Source organism: Benincasa hispida, chromosome 5 (assembly GCF_009727055.1).
Source record: "Benincasa hispida cultivar B227 chromosome 5, ASM972705v1, whole genome shotgun sequence".
Lineage (NCBI taxonomy): Eukaryota > Viridiplantae > Streptophyta > Magnoliopsida > Cucurbitales > Cucurbitaceae > Benincasa > Benincasa hispida.
In genome coordinates this window covers 55190573-55211168 of record NC_052353.1, presented here as the reverse complement: position 1 = coordinate 55211168, position 20596 = coordinate 55190573, and the positions used below count along the sequence as shown (strand labels likewise).

Here is a 20596-nt window from a genome sequence, read left to right as displayed (position 1 = left end):
TTTTAAGATTAAAATAATATTATAATAACACTACTTTTATCGGTTAATTTTTTTTATTTTGTCAATGTACCTTTTTAAGAGCATTTTAAAAGATTTAAGCCAAAATTTTAAAAACTAAAAAAATAGTTTTTAACTTTTTTTTAAGATTTGCGATGTGTGTTTTAGAGAGCAGACTATCTTAAAATTATAATTTCTCTCGCACTATTTTGTATTCTTCAATCAATTAAAGTCAAAGTCAACACTAGTTAGAACTTTATTAATTGCTACAGTTTTCTTTTTACTATTTTACATTCATCATTTTTTTATTCTTGCTCCAAACGCCCCCAAGTGTTTAATTAGGAATTTTATGAAAATCATAGCAAAAAAAGTAGTAAGAAAATAAGCATAATTTCTAAAAAGCCAAATGATTATCAAATAGTGTATAAAGAAAAATTATTTTTTAAATTTAAGTTTGGTAAAAATAAATTTTTTTATTCCTGAAATTTATGATTAGTATTTATTTAATTTTGAGATTTGAAAATAGTACTAGACAATTTCTTGTTAGATATATTTAAATAATAATATGTTTAATTAAAAGAAGGCTATGTATGTGGATTAATAATTTATGGCCCTAGATTTGTGGACTTGGGAGAAGCTCTAGTTAATTAGAGTTTAATGGGAACCCTAATTGAACTAGTATATAAAGAGACCTTAGGCTATAGTCCCCAATATAAAACAATAAGCAATCAATCTTTATTGAATCCCATCTAGAGAAAGATCTCATTCAAAGTTTTGGTTGAAGAAGACAATAGCCATTTAGAGCCATTATCAATTCGGAGTCAATTTGGAGTATTATCAATTCATCAATAGAATCTGGTAAGTATATATTCTTGACAATTCGACATGAACGATCCTAGGGTTTATCTATTCAAATAGATATAAAGTAATTATGCTAATAAGTGGTATCAGAGCATGAATTTCATGTTGGATTGTTAGTTTTATGCATTTTCCATTGGTATTGTTGATTAAATTTTGATTTCGGTAAAGAATTTAAAGAATTTTTTAAAAAAAATGGCGACTTACTATAGCAACGTTGTAAATCTCACCGACGGTAGGTTGGAAATCTCTGCAATCATATTTTTTTTCTTCGACAATATGTGTTCTTGCAACCCATATTCTTGTCAGTGGTATTTGACATACCCATCACCGATTATGAATGATGTGCTAGTGGTGGATTAAAGTGAAAAATTTTTGGTTGATTATTTTGATTGAATATGGTTTCCTGAAGTTTTTTTTTTAAAAAAAAAAATCTTTGTTCTATTATTGTCAAAATTGAGGATGTTCAGTTCAACATTCCTGATAAAAGTCCACCAATGAGATGAAATCTACTGGAAAAGGTTAAAAATCGATTGAAGAAGTTGGGTCTCTTGCCACTGCAAGTTTTGCCTTCAAGACTTTCGGTCAATGACTGACTGGAGTTGCCTCGGACGAAGGTATCGGTCAATTATCGATTAAAGTCTTCCCAACGGTTCTTGGTTTTAATTATTAGTTTCTTTTTATTCTTTAATTCTCAACGGATGATTTTATGAATTCAATTTTAAATTTGATTAATGATGGAAAAGTTAATGTTGTCATTGTTTTTTTTTTTAAATTAAAAAGTTATGTTAATACTTAATTGACGAATATGAGTTTCTAAAACTCAATTGTGATTAATAATTTTGGACACTGGTATTTTTTTAAGGTTTTTTTTTTTAAAAAAAAATTGATTGAATTCAAATAATTTAGTTTTTAATAGTTTGATAATATTGAATTTGTCAATTATTTGAATTAATTGCTTATTGAATTTCTTACCCGTATTTCTAAGTTTTCTTGATTAATAATTTGGTGAAATTCTTGAAAAGGGTTTCTTAGTTCTTGATTAATAAGTTTGTGAATTAAAATCTACAATTTGATTGTTTTGGTGATATTCACATGTTTATGTTGCTTTAGTTGTATTATGTGTATGCAATTATTAAGTGAATTTTGGTAAAGACTATTTGATATTCTTCCTCCTTTATTTTTGTACAATAATATTATTATATTATTGTCTTATATTTAGATTGAATTGGTCAAAAATAATATGTTTCCTAAGTAATCTCTATTATCTAGATCGGTTTAATTATGAAATATAAGATGTGCATATTCATGAATTTATGTGGATAATTATCAGTCCAAAGGGATAATTATTTGGCCAAATTGTAGGTATGCACGTGGTAATGAGTATGTGAAAATTATAAAGATTGCTTATGTGAAAAATAGTCGGTCTAAGGAAAGGCTATTTCTTGACAGAGTTTATTATCAGTACTTTGGTGTTTTTGCCCAAAGATTGGACATCAATGTTGTGCTAGGTATCTTGTGTTGGGAATGGTGTCTTAAATCTCCTTGTAATCTCGTAGTTTGTAAATTTTGTATAAACATATTGTTGTTAATAAAATAAGTGTTATTTTAAGCATATACTCGATCTAATAAACTAAGATCCGAGGTTATTTCATGTAATTTAAACAAGTATGTATAGACATACAAGTGGATCTTGTTTAAATAATAACTTAAATGGTCTGCAATAAATTAATAAGACTGGGTACCGTATCCTAGTGACACTATGGATACAGCCCGCTTTGTAGGTGTTACAAGTGTTGTAAAGTGCTACAAATAATCTGATCCTGATCATTCATGTGGAGACATGCGAGCAGGGGTATCCTATACAAAGAATTTGTATAAGACCAGACCATGAAAGGATTAGTCTCTTTATATAACGCCATTAATAATAGAGACTTACATTTCACTAGGATAACCATAGGTGACATGACCTGAATCCTGAGTAAGTTTGTGAACTCCTACTAATGAAAGCGATCCTTTGATTTGTATGGGTGAGAGTGGCCAGATTTTCAACTCAACAAGCCTACCATCTAGAGGATTCTTCTAATTGGAGAGCTGGGAACACAGCTACACAAGACGAAATTCACTCATTTTTCGATGCAGGGGCAAGTAGATAAATTGCTCCCTTAAGGGCTGATTCCGGGTCTTAAACATAGTGGCCATACCCTTTCCTGTCCCGATGGTCATAATGGGACTATAACTTATTGTTCATTATAGGAATCAGTGGTACTTAAGTAGTTAGATGTAATTACAGGGACAAAACAGTATTTTGGCCTACCTATACTTATGAGCAATTTGTGAAGAGTCATCACGCTGTTGATTGGTTATATCCAATTGACACAGAAATATATCTGTAATGCGAAGAGCATAGCTGTCGATCTTTAGTGGAGTGCCCGATAATTAACGGATAGTGAATAATGTAATTAAAGAATTTAATTAATTATTCATGTATTGTTGGAGCTTCAAGCTACAGGTGTCCATGAGGTCCCCTTGGTAGCTCAAAAGGATTTAGTTGAGAATCAATTTTTGGATTAATTTGAATTGTTCAAATTAATAGAGGGATTTAATTATATATGATATAATTAAATTATTTTGAATATATGTGATATAATTGTCATAATGTATTTGATACATTATAGCTTAATGAGAGGAAATAAATATTTGAATGAGATTCAAATATATTTTCTATGAATTGAATTCATAGTTATTAAATTTAATATAAATATGATTTATATTAAATGTCATATAATAGAGAAAAGAAACTATAGTTTATATTGTCTGTGATACAATATTGAAACTATAGGTTATGTGTTATATTTGATATAACATATAATTTAATATAAATATAATATGATAAATTAGTTATCATATTTATTTATATTATATTATTATTTAAATAATGAGGAAGGGAGTAACTCCTTTCCTCGTCTCTTCTCTCCACCCATTTTAGTGGAGGTGGTTATCTTTTATGGCAAGAGGAATAAGAGAAAAATAGTTTTTTCTTCTTCCTCCACATTTTGAACGTTCTTGTTGAACGATTGAGAGAAAAACATAAGAGTTTTGTATCTTTGAGTGTTCGTGAGAAAAAACTCTCAATCTTTCTCCTCCACATTAATCTTCCCCTCTAAACCAAAATAGTCAGAGCCCACCACTCCTGGATTCTCACCCTGAGAATACCAAGATAACACTGTGGTAGTGTCCGGGTTATGGTTTGAGATCTATCTTGAATAAATTCTTCAAGTTGTATGTGATTGTTCGAGGATATTCACGAAGAAAAAGTTTTTCAAGGGTAATATTTCCTGAACTATTTTCTTGCAATAGCATGCTGTAATTTAATTTAAATACATATCTATTTGTATGTTTACCGTAAATTTTGTATTCGATAATTAATGGAATTTGGTCGATCCGCTTTCGCTCAAGGTTCTCCTTATACGAGTTTCCTTCATCTTATTAAAGGGGCCCACCACATATGTGAAATTATTTTGTTATATTTTAATTATGAGCATATATTTTGTTATTTATTGTTTCAATTGGCCTTACTCAAATATCTAGAAATTTGAGTTCAATCCTTAAGTTGAATGGATTGAACTTCAAGATTTGGAAGGAAAGTCTTGAGATAATTTTCAGGTGTATGGGTTTGGACCTTTCATTAAGAATCGATAAACCTATTTCCACTGAGGAACAGCTGAATACGGCTCATATAGAGAAGTGGGAACAGTTAAATCATATGTGTATGATGATCATTAGGTACTCCATTCCGGAGTCTTTTCGGGGCTCTATCACGAAAAATGAAAATGCCAATAAGTTCCTAGCTCAAATTAAGAAATATTTTGCTAAAAATGAAAAAGGGGAAGCAAGTAGTGTTTTTACTTCTTTAACTTCCATGAGGTATAAGGGCAATGGAATCATAAGGGAGTATATTATTGAAATGTCCAATCTCATAGGCAAATTAAAGGCATTTGATATCGAGATAAATTTAGGTGCCAACAGGATGCTCAGACATCTTAGAACTAATACATACAGACATTTATGGTCTATTCCTATAGCTTCTTGGTATAGACAACGATATTTTATTACGTTCATAGACGACTATTCAAAATATGGGTAACAATCTTTGGGCGTTTTCAAATCTTTCAAAGCTGAAGTTGAACTTCAACTTGGAAAGAAAATTAAGGCTGTCAAATCTGATTGTGGTGGTGAATACTATGATAAATATGATGGATCAGGTGAACAACATCTAAGGCCCTTTGCCAAATACCTAGAGAAATGTAGAATCGTCCCACAATACACTATGTGGGGCAAACCCAGCATGAATGATGTGACAGAAAGATAAAATAGAACACTTAAGAATATGGTAAGAAGTATGATTAGCCATTCTTCTTTATCAGAATCTCTCTAGGGTGAGGCACTAAAGACTGCAATATATATACTCAATAAGGTACCTAGTAAAGCAATAGTTAAAACCCCTTACGAACCGTGGACACGAAAGAAGCCTAGTATTAGGTATCTTCACATATGGGGTTGTCCAACTGAGGTTAGGCCTTACAGATCTAATGACAAAAAATTGGACTCAAGAACTATTAGCTGCTATTTTGTTGGGTATTCTGAGCGCTCTCAGATTTCAAGTTTTATAATCCCACTTCTATATCATTGTTTGAGACATGAAATGTTAGATTCTTTGAGGATGTTGAGTTTGGGGGGAAGGTAACATAAGGAAAGTTGTCTTTTGAAGAGGAATTAGTTTCTTTTCCTAATGTGGTTATAGATGATGTTCAGGCTCCAATTCCTGACATCACTATTGAACCAATTATAGATCAAGACAACATTGAAGTCCCCATTGTTGAACCTGAGATTCAAACTCAACAACCTCAAGAAGTGCCACTAAGGAAATCTACTAGAGAGAGAAGAAGTGCAATTCCAGATGTTTATATTGTGTTTTTTCAAGAACATCAGGATGATGTAGGTATAATGGAAGATGATCCAACCAACTTCCAACAAGATTTACAGAGTTCTAACTCTCAAAAGTGGATAAATACTATGGAAGAGGAAATAAAATTCATGAAAGACAATGACGTTTGGGAACTTATCGAATTTCTATCAAGAGTGAAACTCATTGGTTGTAAATTGATATTTAAAACCAAAAGGGATTCACATGGCAATATCGAAAGATATAAGGCTCATCTTGTTGCAAAAGGTTTTACTCAAAAGGAAGACATTGATTACAAAGAGTCCTTCTCTCCGGTTTCATTGAAAGAATCTTTCAGGGTAATCATGGCACTGGTAGCTCATTTTAATTTATAGCTACACCAGATGAATGTAAAAATTGCATTTCTCAACGGGAACATTGATGAGATGATTTATATGGTGCAACAAAAAAACTTTGTATCTGGTAATTCAAAGTCTATGGTGTGCAAATTGAAGAAATCTATCTACGGTCTCAAGCAAGCCTCTAGTCAATGGTATAAAACATTCCATAAAGCCATAACCTCCTTTGGTTTTAAGGTGAATATAGTGGAAGATTGTGTATATCACAAGTTCAATGGGAGTAAATCAATCTTTTTAGTGTTATATGTTTATGACATACTCATAGTAAGTAATGTTGTAGGTTTATTGCATGACACTAAGAGATTTTTCAAAATAAATTTTGAGATGAAGGATCTTGGTGATGCTTCTTTTGTATTAGGAATTGAAATACTGCGAGATCGTTCTCAAGGTATTTTGAGATTGTCACAAAAGAACTACATTGAAAAGATTTTGAGTAGATTTGGCATGAAAGATTGTACACTAGAAGATACCCTGGTCGCTAAAGGTCATAAATTTCATTTAGGTCAATGCCCCAAGACCACGTTCGAGACTAAAAAGATGCAGAAGGTTCCCTATACATCGGTTGTTGGAAGTCTAATGTACGCTTAAGCGTGTACGCATCCAGATATTGCGTTCATAATTGAAGTGTTTGGTCGATATTTGAGCAATCCGATAATGGATCATTGGAAAGCAGCCAGACAGATTTTAAGGTATTTGCAGAGAACAAAATATTATATGTTCACTTATCGGAGATCAGAAATTTTGGAGATCATTGGGTATTCTAATTTCAATTATGTAGGATGCCAAGATACTTTGCGACCCACTTTAGGTTATATCTTCATGTTGGCTAGAGGAGCTTTATCATGGAAAAGTGTTAAACAAACATTTATGGTTTCTTATACCATGGTTGTAGGGTTTATAGCATGCTATGAGGCATCCAATCATGAAATATGATTTGTCACTAGGCTACGGATAGTGGTTGGCATAGAAAAACTACTAAAATGATTTTTTGACAATAAATTGGTGGTAATGTATTCCAACAACAACAGAAGCAATATAAACTCAAAGTATATAGACGTAAAGTTTCTAGTTGTTAACGAAAGAGTTTAGAATTGTCAAATTTCGATAAAACATATAGGAACAAACTCTATGGTGGTAGATCCATTGACAAAATGATTTACAACCTAAAGTTTTTCATGAGCATGTTGCTTGCATGGATGTTAGTCACTATTCTGATTCCATGATTTAGTGAGAATTTGTTATTAAGGATGTTCTTTGACCTTAATTTGTTTATTTTCTATATAGAATAAAGTTGATGATTTAAGTTTTATTATCTGAACTTGTTTATCATGCATGTGGTTTTGCATAAAGTTTTAAGAATGATCTCACTAAGGAATTTGGACCAGTTGAAAACATGCATGATCTAGATCACTTTGCATGTAGTTACGAGGGTAGTGACAAAAGCCACCTTGATTCTGTGCTAATATAGGAGATGGACCAGATTGAACTAGAGGAGAACTCTATTATTGAAATAACCTGTTTATGCACGCTTAAGGTTTATGTAATTTAATTATATCAGGCATACAAACATAGCCCAAATAGAAGATTGTTAGATATATTTAAATAATAATATGTTTAATTAAAATATGAGCTATGTAGGAAAATTTCACAAAATGACCCGAAACCCAAAAACTTTTCTACCAATGACCTCTTCCTAAAAACTTTTCTACCCTGACCTTTTCCTCATGCGAAATTTCAAAATTACCCCCAGTTTTTAAAAAGCCTTCAGACCGCCAATGAACGCACCTCTATGAATACTTTAAACGAGCATTTAGATATTACTAAGCGATTGTATAGAGAATACTAAGCGATCATTTAGCTAAATGTTACGCGATCGTATAGATATCTATTATGCGATTGTTTAGCTAACTGTTACGCGATCGTTTAGTTTTTGTTATACGATCGTTGAGATATCTATTATGCGATTGTTTAGATATCTATTATGCGATCATTTAGGTTTTTTTAAACGATCGTTTAGGTTTTGTTATGCGATCGTATAGAGAATACTAAGCGATCGTTTAGCTATCCATTATGCGATCATATAGTTTTTGTTAAGCGATCGTTTAGAGAATACTAAACATTCGTTTAGCTAACTGTTATGCGATCGTTTAGATATCCATTATGCGACCGTATAGTTTTTGTTAAACGATCATTTAAGTTTTGTTATGCTATCGTTTAGATAATACTAAACGATCGTTTAGCTAACTGTTACGCGATCGTTTAGTTTTTGTTAAACGATCGTTTAGATTTTGTTATTCGATCGTTTAGATAAATTTGTGCTAAATTTGTAGAATACAATTGGTGTTGTACATTTAACTAAGCAAATAAATAACTAAACGATCGTTTAGATAAATTTGTGCTAAAAATACATATTGTACAGTATAATTGGTGTTGTACAGAATATAATTGGTGCTAAAATTACATATTGTACAGTATAATTGATGTTGTATAGAATATAATTGGTGCTAAAATTACATATTGTATGGTATAAATTTGTATAGTATAATTGGTGCTAAAATTACATATTGTATAGTATAATTGGTGTTGTACAAAAAAATGAAGCGAAAATTACATATTGTTTAGTCTAGATGGACCAGTGCTAGGTGTTATCAACATTTGTCTGTACGTTTTCTTGTTATGTCCTGTCTGACCACGTCGTGTACACCTGTGTATTTGTCGTGGCTCCTCTCCAATTGAAGGTATCCTGACAGTTTGACGTCGACTTACACTTACTATCTTTTGTGGTGGTAGAATTGGTTCAAAATCACCAACCCATTCTTGACTATGTCCGACTGGAAAAATTGGTTCGGCATAAGCAGCAAGCACACACTCAACTGTAAACCATTTTGCACATAATGTTTGAACATTAATGTTTCTCAGGGTCGTTGCAGATATTGCATGGGAGCATAGGATCTCGAGGCAATTAAACTCCATACACGTACATGTCCATGAACGAAGATCAACCAACCCCCCAAATATCCATCATCCACATTAAACTCTAGGAGTAATTTTGAAATTTCGCATAGGGAAAAGGTTAGTGGTAGAAAAGTTTTTAGGAAGAGATCATTGGTAGAAAAGTTTTTGGGTTTTGAGTCATTTTGTGAAATTTTCCAGGTATGTATGTGGATTAATAATTTATCACATTGGGTTATTTTATTAGATTGGACCATATTATGTGATATAATTAATTAAGGCCCTAGATTCCTAATTGAGTATGGACTTAATGAGTAGATGTCCATTCCTAGTTCAGGGTTTAATGGGAACCTAATTGAACTAGTATATAAAGAGACCTTAGGCTATGATCCCCAATATAAATAAGTAAATAAATAAAATAAGCAATAATCTTTCTTGAATCCCATCTAGAAAAAGATCTCAATTAGAGCATTCAGAGTTTTGGTTGAGGAAGACAATAGTCATTTAGAGCCATTATCAATTCAGAGTCAATTTGGAGTCGTCATCAATTTGTCAATGGAATCTGCTATATATATATTCTTGACAATTTGACATGAATGATCCTAGTGTTTATCTATTCAATATAGATATAAAGTAATTATGCTAACATTTCTGACCTCAACAACGATAGTGAACGTTTAACGAAGAGGGCGACATCGACACTAACAAAGGTCGGAGAGGAGAAGGAAGAGAAAAGTAATGTAGTTTGTCAAATCATCAAAGACGTACATTAACTAACAGTTAATTTGAATTCAAAGATCATTTGAAACTATTTTCAAAGAACTAAAAATGTAACTATTTTGCTTATCAATTTCAACCACCTCTCCATTTGTATATGATAATACTGGAAAAAAATGAGAACATTAGATTTAAAGAGACAAAAAAAGAGTTTTTGAATCGTAAAACCAAGGACAAGTATATTTCATTTGTATGGTTTGTTTATCAGAATCTCATCTCTACATGTTAGTTTTACACAAGCAACAGCTGCACCTGCCATTGTTTTTATTTAAACTTTCCAAAAGGCTACTATTTCACAAGAAAGAGGTTCAATGAGGGTTGCCCTCTCTACATATTTGCACACTAGCAAACTTCAGCACCTGCAATTATTCTAACTTATCAAGACACTAAAATTTTACCCAAACGAAAAGAAAAGAAAAACTACTCTCAAGAGACAATGAGAGTGGTTAACTACAAAGAAGGGGTCAGCTTCCCACAGTCAAATTTTGCATTTCTTAGTAAGAGTCCAACCAGAAACTGAGACAAAATCTTATCCCTCATAAACTTTGCAAACACCCCACTGCTCTGTTGCATCCTTCCCACCATATAAGCTGTGCCAATCAGCTCGATACTCCTCCATTTCCTCTCTGCGGCGTACTTCCTCAGCCCCGTCTCGAGCTGCTCATGCTGCTCTCTTTCCGCCTTCTCATCCTGGCTGCTTGGTTTCTTCAGCAGGGCTTCAGCAATACATCTGGCTAAAACCACCCCATCTTCCAAAGCAGCACACCCACCTTGCCCTAAGTCTGGGGTCATTGGGTGAAGTGCATCACCAGCCACACACACATTGCCTTTCACAATGTTGCCCCACATGAACTCCCATGGAGGTCTGTATCTCAATGCTGCTGGTTGAAAACAACTTATCTCAGTTTCTTCTATCACTGCCCTTGCTGCATCAGGCATCTCTCCAAGCTTGCTTAATACAAGTTGCTTCAGTTTTCCTGGATTCTCTTCCATTTCCTTCTCTGTGAGGCGAGAGACAAGATAGAGATAAATAATTGGGGACAAATATAGCAATTAAACCCAAAGAATTAGTAGATATAACACAGTATAATAGAATTTATGGATATAACAAAATTTAGATTCACCTCCTAGAGTTTATCAGTGATAAACTATATCATTAATAGAAGTCTATCAGCGATAGAGTTTGTAATTATTTAAAAATGTTGCTATACACTTAATTTTAATCCTAGAAGTGCTATCCATTGCAATTACGCTAGATAATTATTACACATATTTGATTTCTTGCTGTCTATCAGTATTGGGAATAAAATTATCCAACCCATCTTGTTGAGTTAACGAAACTAAGGATAGGGATTACTTTTAAGATTTATTCAGACAATTAAAAGTGTAAAATTACGACCAAATCTCTATAGTATTTTATCTAGTTTACTATACATCAATAAATAACGGGTTAGATGTCGTGAACAAAGCTAAGATTAGAACTCACATGTAGGGGGGGCTGTTAGAAAATATACCAAACAATTAGATTTAGCCGTACTTAAAGTGGTAGCTATCCGGTCTACGTGATCTAACCATATTGTAGGACTCACCTTCAGCTGAGGGGGTCCAAGTGAAAAACCAATAAAGAGTTTTATCATCGCAAGGGATGATACCAGCTCGAACTCCCTCACCGACAAATTGGCTCATCTTTGGTTCGAAATTATGGTTGGACTTGAGTTGTAAACAACCTCTTACAGCACATCTCCCTGTGAAGGCTGGTGCCTTGAAGCCTAGCCATTTTGCCACAACTGAGTTCACTCCATCACATCCTATTAACACCTTTTCAATCAAAACTAATAGTCAAAATGATGTAAATCAATATAGAAGATAGATCATATCTGAGAAAATAAGAGACACAATTTACCTTGGTCTTGATTAAGGTTCCATCAGCAAGATGCACAAGTTTAAGCAAACCAGACTCCTCTATGGAAACCACCTTGGAGGAGAATTTGATGGTTCCACTTGGAAGTTCCTTGGCCAAATATTCAAGCAAAAACTTTCTTCTGACACAGCGAACTCCACTGCCCATCAAAACAAGCTCATAGATCTCAACAAAACTGTAATCAAGCAGAATAATTATACTGTTTAATAATTATAAAAATGATAAATGCCTGACTGACCCTTCTTCTGGGGCCGGAAACGACAGCTCTGATGTTTTATCCCCTGAAATCATTGACGTAGTTATAATCCTGCATTTTATTGTAGACAATTAACCGCAATGTTAGAAATCACAATCACCCAACTTGTCGAAACATAGTCGCGTTGTGGAAAATGGAGATAATTGACATTACGTAACCGGTTACAGCCATTTCAGGTGTAAATTTTCTGTATATAACTAGCAAAACTAAAAGCTCATAAATTTTAATAGAATGGTTTGTAATGCTATTAATAATGATCAATACTACTATAACACCATTACATTAATATAATCACCTATTTGAAAATATAGAGTTCCATCTCAAAACCAATTAGTAATTAGAAGAGTAGCTCATCTATCCTGGGTGCCTTGAGTTTTTCAAGGTGATCTTTTAAAATCACAATAGACGGAATTTATAAACATTTATGTAAAGCTGTAAACTGAAGTACATTACTGTCAGAAAATCAACTTAGAAAGAAAACTTTGGAATTAGAACAAATGAATATAAGAATCACTAAAATTTGCAAGTCGGGTCCATTTCAGAGCATCAAGCATTCAGTCAGTTCTCACTCATTCGAAGTTCTCAAACTAGCATGAAAGAGCATTAAAAAAAACACCATGAATGCAAGAAAAATTAGATCTCCAAAACTAGAATAAAAAACACAAAAAAAATGAAAGAGCATTGAAGATTTGATAGTCGTTCATTACCCATCAAGTTCATCGTGGATTTGCCGAAGCGAATCACCAATTCCAACAGCATCCAATGCCTTCCAACCATTCGTCCATAACGACAAAGCAAATCCAGTGATCCTCAACTCCTCCGACGACTCCAAAACTAAGCTTTGGATACCCAATCTGCACGAATTAAACAGAAATAATAAACATTAAGAAGAAGACTCGCAAGCCATCAATTCACATTCACACAAATAAATAACAAAATGGGTTCACCTGTGAAGTCCCAAAGCAGTAGTGAGACCACTGATTCCGGCTCCCACAATCAGAACATCAACCACATTTTCCATACCTTCTTCAAATTCAATCGGAGCAAAAGCAAAAGCGACAGTTTTGGGGAGAGAGGAGGGAAAAATTGAGGAGTATAAATACAGAAAAGTGAGGATGATAATGATGGGAAAAAGTTGCAGACGGAAGCCATTATGTAAGCAAATCGAAGCGTATTTGTAAGGATTGAAGTTTGACGTAATTGGGACTCGAGGAAGACGGAGCCACAAAGCTTCTTTTTTTATTTGAAAATGGAACTCCTACAAAGACCAGCCGTCCAACTACGACTGATTTAACATTATCTTGCAGCTCCGCCGCCATGGTTATTTTACAACTGTAGTGTTATCATTTGATAACATTTTTATTTAAAGTGAAAAGGAAGAATATTTATTATTCATTATGTTTCTTTTAATATTCCTTGGAGAAAAAGAAAAGATTCTTTAGATAAAGTTTTTTTTATATATATTGAAAAAACAATTCAAGCATTTTTTTTTTGGAAAAAAACGTACGTTTGGTCTTTAAATTTGGAAGTCAATGTCTATTTGACTACCTTATTTAAAATTTCTCAACTCAACCTATTATGTCATTTTTTCCGTTAGCCAAATGATAGTCAAGTTAACTTAGGGGTTAAAAATGTCTCTTTTGAAATTTCAGGAACCAAATAGGAACAAACTTCAACTTCAAAGACAAAATGTACACTTTTCTCCTTTTATTTTTATTATATCTTAAACTTTCAGAGTTTGAAGACAAAGTGTAAAGTTGTTTAGTCATGAAAATTATAAGATAAAGAGTTAATAAGTGTTGGGATTGATTTCAATAAGTTTTGGTCTCGTGGGACTTATAGTAGATTTTGTAAGAGCTTCTTGGATTAAACAAGGAGATAACTATGCTCTACCCCCATCTGTCTCCTTCAAAACGCATCGGCCTTATACTCTATGGACAAATGTTACATTATGTTTTGGTGTTTGAGTTTAGTGTCTATTTAGTTTAATAAGAATCCTTGATGTTTGTATTGAGCAATATTTTGTGCATCTTAAGTCGAATCTATTTTTTTTGTAATCTAATTTAATTATATAGCAAAAAAAACTAAAAACTATCTTTTAAAAAAAAATTGTCGTATGATAAATAATAGTTGAGTAACTATAGGTTGTAAAAAGATTGGTGAAACAGAAATTATGTCCATATTGAATGCCACCAATAATGAGCGAAGAATTACTATGACTATTCCTAGATTGTGCAGCTAAATTAACTTCTTACATCGAATTTTTGGACCTCTCTCTAGAATCAAGAAGATTTATTTATTACTAAAAAAAAATTCGATATTTATTAAAAACATATTCTCATAAACATAATTGCTTAGTGGGACCCGCGTTACCAATAAACAAAGTTCAACAAAAATTGAAATGGTTTTAATGCAAAAGCCAAAAGGAGTAGGTTCATTGAATTGAACATCAATAAAAAATAATAATTAAATAATAATGATGATGATGATAATAATAATAATAATAATTTCGTGTCTTTTTTAAGTTTGCTTTCTATCAAGTTTACTCTCATTGTCCAATTGCTATTCATTGGCCAATTTAAGTCTAGCTTACCTTCTTTTGAACCAAAGTGAATTGATCGCCAAAGTTAATTTTCTTCTAATTATTGTATGAATTTAGTCCATCTACATTTTAAACTTTTAAATTATATTGTTAAAATTCACTTTTAATTTCTAAATTTTCATGAAAATAACAACTTAGTAACGATTTGGTCCATATACTTTCAAATATATAACAATTTAATTCTTAAACTTTAATAAGTAACAATTTAATCCCTATACTTTACAATTTATGACGATTTAGTCTTTATTATTAAAAATAATATTAAGATTTAATGAAATTTCTTACCTATGTATGTCGTTAAATTGATTGAAAACTATTTTCTTAAAACTATAAAGATTATGTTATTACATAACAAAAATTGACAATTTTAATGAGATTTCTCATAATAGGGACTAAATTATTGTAAATTTCTAAGTATGTAGACTAAATTTTTACTTATTAAAGTTTAGGGACTAAAGTGTTACAAATTTAAAAATGCATGGACTAAATTGTTACCAACTAAAGTTGAAGGACTAAATTGTTATTTCTATAAGATTCAGGACAAAAAGTGTTTTTTCAACCAAATTATATTTATTTAATTCATATACATTGAAAAAGAAATGGACTTTCAAATTTTATGTCTAAATTCTTGAACTATTTTATTTAAGAAAATGATTTCAAACAAGTCCAACACAAAGGTTAAATTTGAAGAATGGAGATCTACTGGTCACAAATTCACATAAATAATAACTTTCCCAAGGTCATATATGGGTTAGTTTAAGGTGGTGAGTTGAATTCTAATGTTTAGAATTAACATATCTATGAGAAAGAAAGTTTATATTTGGGGTGCAAAATTATTTAGCCTAGAGTTAGAAAGTCCGTGTTTAGAATAGAGTTGAATTATTAAGTCAAGATATCTGGTACAATTCTTTATCATGTAAAAAAGTATGGTTTTTTTAGTGGTTATTTTTAATTGCTTAACTTTTCTTTAACTCTTTAATTGCACATTCATTTTTCCAAAATTTTAACATCCAATTGAGATGTCAAGTTAAAATCTTCACATATATTTTACAACTTTTTTTATATGTGACCATACAAAATACTCTTGTTTCATCTACAAACAATAAAATTACAATATCCTTTCTCATTAATGGAATGTATAAGTATAATGTGCACACAAAGAAAGTAGGTCATCAGGGGGTTTACGGATTTTTATGCATCTCATGTTAAATTGTAGGTCACAGTTTATTATGCATGTATGTTGGTATTAGAAATGAGATCAAAGTCCTGCATTGGCTAGATAAAGGGAGAATCATTGATAATAAGGAAAGACAACTATGAAGCATTTTGGGTGAAAAGTAAAGCCATGTGGACAAGCTTTCGGACAGGTGGTGATATGTTTCTCAAAAGTCATTTGTATTTAAATATTTTATAAAATTTGTTCCAAATAAAAAAAAAATTGTTTGGTTGCATTTTCTCAAAAGTATTTTTATATACAAGTTTGTTTGATTTGGCTATATGCTCATACTCAAAATGTTCTATTAATGTTAAACTACTATATAAGAACTATTAAACATTATGAACTAATAATTTTGATTTTATATTTAAAAACACTTTCATTGGCCAAGTTTTTTTTACTTTTTTTTTAAAATATATGATTAACTGAGTCAATCGTTAAAGTTAGATGTTGGAGATAATCGGTGGAGATAGTGGTCGAAGTTGGTCACTGGATGTGATACTCAAAGTTGGACACCATAGGTGATAGCCACAAAGATTTGGACGTCGGAGGTGATCTTCGTCAGATGTGGTTGTCAGAGTTTAGCTACCAAAGGTAGTCATCAAAGCATGTCATCAAAGTGAGGCGGTTGTAGTCATTAACAGTGGTTGTTGCTGGAGTTGGGCACCAAAGGTGGTCATAGAAGGTAGTTACGGGAATTTGTCACAGTGGTTGTGTGCTTCGACATGATGAATGGAAGAAGATCATTCTTCTCTCCAAAACTACTGATAACAAGGTATCAAAGCAATCTAGGGTTTAGAATATTCGCAAGACGGCTACGTTAGAGTTTACGCTTCTCACAAGGTTAGGGTTTGAGTTGATTCATCAAATTTTATTGGCCGTTTTTCTACACCACTCATCCTAAGAGAAGCGTCGTCGCTGTCCAATCAAGTTTATCGTCGTTGGTCGCCAAAAACACCCGCACATGAAGCTCACGCTTCGTCAGTTGGGTTCTTCTCGGTTCATTGTTTCTGATTGTTCTGTGCATTTGGTTCCATTGAAATCTACTCGGTTGTAAGTTATTTGGGAAAATACTCTTTTGTGTTTAGGGTTTGTTGCTGTTTTGTTTTAATTTGGAGTTGTTTTGTTCTTTGGTTCATTTTTTATATTCTAGTTTGTTCTTGCCGCTCATGAGATCTACAAAGTGTTTATTAGCTCATAATGAATGAAGTGAAGCATATGGTAGTATCTAATGTAATTTTCCTAGCATCGAAGATAACTGGACACAAGTTAAATGGATCAAATTACTATGATTGGCATCGAACGATTCAATTTTATTTGCTAGTACAGATATGGATGACCATGTGACTAAGGAGCCACCAAAAGATGATATGAAAAAGGCTTGGCTTTGTGATGACCCTCGACTTTATCTTCATATTAAGAATTCTATTGAAAGTGAGGTTGTTGGTTTGATAGATCATTGTGATTTTGTGAAGGAACTCTTAGAATTCTTAGAAATTCTAACTCTGGAAAAGAACACGTCCATCGAATGTTTGATATCTATATGCAATTCTTTCAACCTGAACAGAAAGCAGAATCTGTTATAAGTTATTTTATGAGACTTAAGAAGACAACTACCAAACTTGCTTTATTATTGTCGTTTATTCTAAATGTTAAAGTTCAACAAGCTCAGTGAGAAAAGATGGTTATGATATATTTTAATGGACTTTTACCTAAGTTTGGAAGGCTAAAACACAAATTCTTTTTTATTCTGAAATTCCATCATTAGAGGAAGCCTTCAGTCGTATTCTTCGTATTAAGAGTTCTCAATCTGATTCGTCTGTTTCTCAATCTAACAGTGCTCTTATGAGTAAGAATAATAGTAACTCCCGCGATACTTCAGGGTTGACTAACAATTTTCAGAAGCCTAGTTATGATAATCGAAGATCAAATTCTCAAGAGATCGTCTATCACTATTGCCAAAAGTTAGAATATATGAAACGTGATTGTTGAAAATTGTTGTATAAGACCCAATGATCTCCACATGCTCAGATAGCTTCCACCAATGATATGGCTTAGAAGTTTGTTACCATCTCTTGACGACTATGCTAAATTTTAAGTATTCTAGGAATTCTTATAGGCATCTTCTTGGTCAAATCCTATTGCCACCATTGCCGAGACAGGTAATACGAAATGATTTCTTACACCATCTACCAAATGGGTCATATACTCTAGTGCCACCGCTCATATAACAGGAAATTCTAACTTCTTTTCTACACCTTTGTCCCTTGTCTCATCTTCGTTTGTCACTTTGGTAAATGGATCAACATCCTCTGTTCTTGGATCTGGCATCATTTCTCTCACTCCATTATTTTCTTTGTTCTCTATATTACATTTGCCTTAACTGTCTTTTAGTTTAATTTCTATTAGCCAGCTTACTCGTGACTTAATTGTTTTGTCTCGTTTTTTTCCTTGTTATTGCTTATTTTAGGATCATATGACGAAGAAGATTATTAATGGAGGACATGAAACGGAGGGGGCTTTACATTTTTTACCATAAGATACCGAAAGTTATGGTTTGCTCTGGAGTTACATCCCCGTTTAAAGTTCATTGTCGTTGGGGCCATCCATCATTGTTCGTGTTGAAGAAACTTTATCCAGAATTTCGTTCCTTGTCGTCTTTGAATTGTAATTCGTGTCAGTTTTTTAAATTTCATTGCCTTAGTTCTAGTCCTAGAGTTCATAAACGAGCCAGTGTGCTCTTTTTTAATTAGTCCATTCTAATATTTGGGGTCCTTGTCTAGTTGTGTCCCAAAAAGATTTCCGTTACTTTGTTACTTTTGTTGATGATTATTCTCGTGTGACTTGGTTATATTTAATGAAAAATTATTCTGAGTTATTGTCTCATTTTTGTGCTTTTCATGCTGAGATTCAAAATCAATTTAGTGTCTCTATCAAAACCTTGCGAACTGATAATGTTGATAAATATTTCTCTCATGTAGTTGGATCCTACTATGTGGTCATGGCATCATTCATCAATCCTCTTGCGTAAACACTCTATCTCAAAATGAAGTTGTGGAAAGAAAGAACAGACACCTCCTTGAAACAGCACGTGCCTTATCCTTTCAAATGCATGTTCCAAAGCAATTTTGGGCTAATGTTGTGTCTACTGCTTGCTTCTTGATTAATAGAATCCCTTCCTCTATCTTCAATGGAGAGAAATTCCTTATCATACTCTTTTTCCTATGATATCTTTGTTTCCTATTGCTCCTAAGATCTTTGGTTGTGTTTGTTTTGTTCGGGATATTCATCCAAATCGTACCAAGTTAGATTCGAAATTTTTTAAATGCATTTTCTTAGGCTATTCGCGTGTTTAAAAGGAGTATCGTCGTTATTGTCCTACTCTGAACAGGTATCTCGTATCTCCGGATGTCACATTTTCAAAAATATACCCTTTAGTCCATCACTGTTGAGCCTATGTCAGAGGAAGGATGATGATCTTTTTATCTATGAGATTACCTCTTCTACATCCTATTCTCCTCCATCTTCCTCTATGTCTCTTCCTTCTAACCCTCCGGTTAATCGAGTCTACTCCATGCGTCCTCCACAGCCACCTTCAGACTCATGTCCTCCACCATTGGCTTTTTTGACATCTAATCTGAGATCGAGTGATGATCTTCCCATTGTCCTTTGAAAAGGTAAACGCACTTATACTTACTCTATTTCTTCTTTTTTTTTTTTTTTTTTTTTGTCTTTACCCACTTATTCCTTTATTACATCTCTTGATTCCACCTCTATCTATAACTCTGTTCATGACGCTTTATCTTATCCTAGGTGGCGTAGTGCAATGATTGAGGAGATGACTGCTTTGGATGATAATGGTACTCAAGATCTCGTTTCGTATTTGGCTGGAAAGAAGACTATTGGGTGTAAATGGTTTTTTGCTATAAAGGCCAATCCCAATGAAACAGTGGCTCGATTGAAAAATCGTTTTGTTGCTAAAGGTTATGCCCAAATCTAGGGGAATGATTATTCTGATACATTTTCTCCTGTTGCCAAATTAACTTCCATTCGACTATTTATATCGATGGCTGCTACTCACAATTGGTCTTTGCATCAACTTGACATTAAAAATGTTTTTCTTCATGGTGATCTTCAAGAAGTCTATATGGAGCAACCACCTGGGTTTATTGCTCAGGGGGAGAATAACAAGGTGTGGTACCTTCGAAAATCTTTGTATGGACTGAAATAAAGTTCTTGTGCATGGTTTGGTAAGTTTAGTCAAGCACTCGAATGTTTGGGTATGAAGAAAAGTATGTTTGATCATTTTGTATTCTATTGACGATCCAACAATGGTATAACTTTGCTTGTATATTTTGATGATATCGTTATCATTGGAAATGTGTGTCGGATATATCCTCTCTTAAGACTTTTCTCCAGGTCAATTTCATACCAAAGATTCGAGATCATTGAAGTATTTCTTGAGTATTGAAGTAATGAGAAGCAAAAAAAGGTATTTACCTATCCCAACGATAATATGTACTTTGTTGTTTGAGATAGGTAAACTAGAAGTCAAACCATGTAGTACTCCGATGATACCAAATTTGTAACTTACTAAGGATGGAGAATTGTTTAAAGATCCTAAAAGATATAAAAGGTTAGTAGGAAAGTTGA

At 32.8% G+C, this 20596-nt stretch overlaps 1 protein-coding gene across 1 annotated transcript; it reads right to left on the bottom strand.

Annotated features, from left to right (window-relative positions):
• Positions 1-10177: 10177 nt before the first annotated feature.
• On the bottom strand, positions 10178-13234 carry LOC120078688 (monooxygenase 2-like). The gene is made up of 6 exons (XM_039032987.1): positions 13073-13234; positions 12833-12979; positions 12108-12176; positions 11852-12008; positions 11538-11766; positions 10178-10949 (listed from the first exon to the last, which is right to left on the bottom strand). Exons 1-6 carry the CDS (start codon positions 13144-13146, stop codon positions 10399-10401), a joined length of 1227 nt encoding a protein of 408 aa, XP_038888915.1. The 5' UTR covers positions 13147-13234; the 3' UTR covers positions 10178-10398.
• Between the last annotated feature and the right edge of the window lie 7362 nt (positions 13235-20596).